General features: G+C 52.1%; 1 protein-coding gene across 1 annotated transcript; it reads right to left on the bottom strand.

Annotated features, from left to right (window-relative positions):
• Positions 1-3,669: 3,669 nt before the first annotated feature.
• On the bottom strand, positions 3,670-4,404 carry NEUROG1 (neurogenin 1). The gene has a single exon (XM_061188201.1). It carries the CDS (start codon positions 4,402-4,404, stop codon positions 3,670-3,672), a length of 735 nt encoding a protein of 244 aa, XP_061044184.1.
• Between the last annotated feature and the right edge of the window lie 221 nt (positions 4,405-4,625).

Raw genomic sequence — 4,625 nt, forward strand, 5'->3', positions numbered from 1 at the left:
TCTACCACTGTAAGCCTTTCTTCAGGACTAATGTGGTGCAGGTGCTTAGTTGGGTCTCTGCTTCCACCCTGGCCCCTAAACCCTGCTATTCCTATAACAACCACCGTGGCCTTTACGAATATAAGCAAATTCACTACACTCCTCTTCTTTCAACACTTCAATTACCTTGAGAAAAAAAAAATCATGATTTGAACTGCCCCCATTGTCTCCATCCTTACCTGCCTCATGCCCTCTGCTCCAGTATATCAGCCTCCTCGTCCCTTTACTAGATGGTGCATGACCAGGGTGGTGTTTTCTCCTTGGGATTCTTCCCTCCAGATCCTGCTGAGGCTTGCTCCTTCCCTCTGCATCTGAGCCTCTGCTCAAATGTCATCGCATCAAAAGCCCTTCCCTGGCTATCTTTTCTAAAAGAGCAACCTTCCTTCCACCCATATTCCGCTTATTTTACGTTATTTTTCTTCTCAACATTTACCACCACCTGTCATAAGTTGATTTTGTCTTTCCCCATTAGCGTGTAATTTCCTTTTGGGTGAGGGCTCTGTCCTGGTCAGCCCAGTGCCTAGAACGGTGCTCAGCACACAGCAGGGCTTGACAGAGTCATTAAAGAAATGACAGGCTGAGTGAAATGCTTCATTTTACTACGTCATCGCCATCTTCCCTGACCTGGTTTCTCCAAGACTTGGAAGCAGAATGTAAAAATACACATGTTACACCAGGACAGAAGCAAAGAGACAGATCCAGGTAGAGAATAAATAAGCTTTTCTAAGTGCTGGATGACTCCTCAGTGGAAGATTCTGTTGAGGAAGTGAATCGCGGCTGTCAGCGGGATGCTCTATGCTCTGTGATTGATTAGCATACTCTAGTAACCCCAGCCTGCCTTCACAGCACCGGTAGATTGCTGCAGGAAGAAAGAGGCCCCTGGGCTGGGGATAAGCATTTTAATCACCATCCTTCTTTTCTCCTCTTTGGGAGCTACAAAGGCCATATTTATACGCTTGCTTCTGTGGAAAAAAGAACAGTATTAACTGGCAGAGGTGGAGACTCCCTCCAGCAATCCATGTTGTTAAAGATACTTCTTTAGATGGAAGGTGCTCTGGGCCCTGTACCTTGAGTTGTGATCCTAGTTTGGTAACAGAGTTGGGAGTACAGTTTGCTCTTCTTCAGTCTTGGAGGTAGTGTTGTTTTCCTTTTTCAGTGCTGGCTGTAGGCAGCTGTATAAGACAAAGGTTCTACTGCAGGCGTTGGCTCCAGGATGCCCGGGGTGTTTGTCTGCTCGTGGTTTTCCCAAGGCTTTTGGACAGTGATACACATCAGCCATTCTCTTCCCTTAGCCCAGACACGTGCACCTACACCACGGCTGGGCAGCGTCTCCGTAGGGGACCTGCCTTCTCGCAGACCCCGCCTGAGCCCCTTAGAAAGCTGGAGGGAGGCACTTTCAAGCATCCTATGCACGGGAGAGCAGAAAATCTGATGCAGACCATTTGTGTGTTTTGCTATAGGGAAATGCAAAGCTGGTAGAGTGAATTAATTCTGAGACAGACAATAGAGTGGGGCCCCGGGCAGGGTCATTCAGGAGACACAACTTTTTCCTTGGATCTTTTAGCAGAAGCAACTCAGTTCTGAGCCCTCATAACTTCCGAAGATTTCTTGGAAGACTCTTTGTCTCTGCTCTGAGGGCAGTTAGAGAAAGCATCCAACTTTTCAGAACCTTCTGAAAAGGAGCTTTTTATCTGAAAGAGGGCTCCTTGACCATAGCTGGCCTTAGCAAAGACTGCTGGGGACCCAGCATCTGATTCTGTGGATCCAACTCATCAGGACATGTGTGTGAGGAGGGAAACATTTCCACAAGGGAAAAATGCTATTAGTGGCCTTACTTTTGGCCTCTGCTTCTGTTCACCTCCTAAACCGATATGATTTCTCTAACGCTATAGAATACTATTTTCCTGAACCCATTTCTACCTCCTCCTTGTAAATAATTATATTCATGAAAAGGGGAAACCAATGAAAAAAAAAATTGGTCTTAATGTGGGGTAACTTATGAGCTGGGGGAACAGGCAGCAACTGCATTTTAGGAACTATCTCTTGTAATTATCCACATTCTGAGATTTAAAACAAAAGCCGCTACTGGCCTGTGCTGTTAGCTAATTGTCAGACAACAGACAAACACACCACAGCCAGAAAAATCCCCACTGAGTTTGGGCGGCTGATTTCTCTGGCAGCAAATGAAAGCTTTGGCTGTTGCCCCTGGCTAGCTGAGCAAGCCAGGACTGAGTCCACCGCGTGCCCCCCTCTGTGGACACTGCTGGCACAGCGTGGTGTTGGGTGGGGGGAGGGAGAGGTGAGGACACCCTCACAATTTTAGGCAGCTGCACACCCATCCAGGGACACCACACCAGCATAATTCATCCCATACCTCCCAGCCAGGGTGATCCCAGCCTCAATGAACAACAGTTTGGAGGCATTGTTTACAAATCAATTTCCCCCTCTAAATAGGCTGTTGTAAGAGTGGACCCTTCTGCTTGCCCAGCCTGGGCCCACCTGTCACTGGGACTTCCTAGCCAGTGGTCACACTGTATTGATCTTTTTAATCCCCTCTCTTTGAAACACAGAGCCAGCTGATGTGGAGCTCCTCAAAAGAAAGACTCTCCCACCGCCCCTACCTCTACAGGTAGCTGCATATCTGGGCTAATTCCCCACTAAAAAGTCTTAATTGGCTTATGGGGAGCCTGAAAGATCTCCCTTGTGTTTACAAGGTGAAAGGAAATGATGGATTTCAAATGCCCTAGTCTCTCTTTATCCATTTCTTGGTGGAAATCAGGTGCATTTTATTTTTAATTGTTTTGAGATAGGACTGGAGTTTTGAAAGTGGGTGGGGATAGTGTTTCACTTTAGTGGTTGAACAGCGAGTGGAGGGAAGAAAAATCCCAGAGACACCAACATTAGGCAAGAAGCTTGGTGACTTATTTTCTTTTTTATTTATTTTTTATTTACACGAAATATCTGCAGTACAAAAATGTAAACTTTGATAGCTCATAATAATAGAATAAACTCTTTATGTACAAAAATACATTTTCATATGAATGAAGCATCTTGAATAAATTAAAGTACTCTCCAGCCCAGTGCCTGAATAGCTACGCAAGAGTCTCGGGTTCTTCCTAGAGCAAGCCTGCAGTGGTGGGGGTCAGGATCCATAATGCATGAAGCCCACTCCTTGTCTCTCCTTTTTAAGCCTTTTCATTGTATTGTCAGCCGGCTCAAACCGAATTTTCATGCTCGTTTTTCTTCATTAGAGTTCTACAAATTGTAAAATTGACTTTTCACCTCGTCTTCAGGGACTGATCTGTCCCTTTTCTAAATCACACTGAAGTGGTGGCTGGGGTCAGCTCTGAGCCAGCCACAAAGGAGGTTTTGTGGTGTTCAGAAAGTGCAAAAGGAAAGGCCGTCTAGGGGCGGGCAGGAGGGGCCCGGGGCTGAGGGCTGGAGAAACAGACTAAGGGGCATCCACTGCGAGGGTGCAGCGACCTAACAAGCGGCTCAGGTATCCCCTACCCCTTTAAAGCTCCCGTTTCCTTCCTCTGCCTGGACCTGGGGTCCCAAGGCCACAACTGGGCCCCCACCTACTGTCCGTCGCCTGGGGGAGGGGGACGGTAACGGTATTCAAAAGGGGCCCTAGTGGTAAGGGATGAAACAGGGCGTCGTGTGGAGCAAGTCTTTGGGCAGGCCCGGGAAGGAAAAAAGCGGGTCGCCAGGGCCATAGGTGAAGTCTTCGGAGGCGGCGGGGCTACTGGGGTCAGAGAGTGGCGAGGCGGCAGCGGCGCAGGGGGAGGCGGCGGCCCCGGAGCCCCAGGACTCCGCGTCGCTGGCGGGGCTGGGGGGCCCGGGGAGGCAGGGGGCACACTGCGGCGGCAGGAGGCGCTCTCGGGCACCGCCCCCGGGCAGCCCCTGGTCGGCCAGGCGCAGAGTCTCGGCCAAAGCCCAGATGTAGTTGTAGGCGAAGCGCAGCGTCTCGATCTTGGTGAGCTTGGTGTCGTCGGGGAAGGAGGGCAGCACGCTGCGCAGCGCGTCCAGCGCCGCGTTCAAGTTGTGCATGCGGTTGCGCTCGCGGTCGTTGGCCTTGACGCGTCGGCTCCTGCGCAGCGAGTGCAGCAGCGCCTCAGAGCGCACCCGCGCGCGGCCCCTGCGCCGACGCCGCTCCTGCTCGTCGTCCTGCGCACGAGGAGTGTCCGACGCCCCGGGAATCCCGGGTGAGCCCTTGCGGGCCGTCATGGGCGACCCCGAGGCGGACGTGGGCCGTTGGAGCCTGGCACAGTCCTCCTCGTCGGTGAGGAAGCCGGACAGGTCGCTGGTGCTGCTGCTGCTGGCGCAGTCGAGGTCCGAGAGGCTGGTCTCCAGAGGGCCTGGCATCGTGGCGTTGTGCAGGACCGATGGACAGCTAAGAGAGCGCTTAGAGGGCAGGAGCCCGGGCTGAGGGCAGGGCCGTCGGGGCGCACTTACGTTCCGGATGGCCCGGGTCTACTCTGTGCCGGCTGCGGGCGCCAAGGGCTGGAAGGGCGCAGGGGCGCACCGGGAACTTGGCCTCAACTCCTCGCCTCGCCTGCAGGGGCCACGCTCCCACCGGTCTCCCG

Source organism: Eubalaena glacialis, chromosome 4 (assembly GCF_028564815.1).
Source record: "Eubalaena glacialis isolate mEubGla1 chromosome 4, mEubGla1.1.hap2.+ XY, whole genome shotgun sequence".
Classification (NCBI taxonomy): domain Eukaryota; kingdom Metazoa; phylum Chordata; class Mammalia; order Artiodactyla; family Balaenidae; genus Eubalaena; species Eubalaena glacialis.

Coding starts and splice junctions, on each gene's coding strand:
- NEUROG1 (XM_061188201.1), bottom strand. CDS start 4,404: ATGCCAGGCCCTCTGGAGACCAGCCTCTCGGACCTCGACTGCGCCAGC.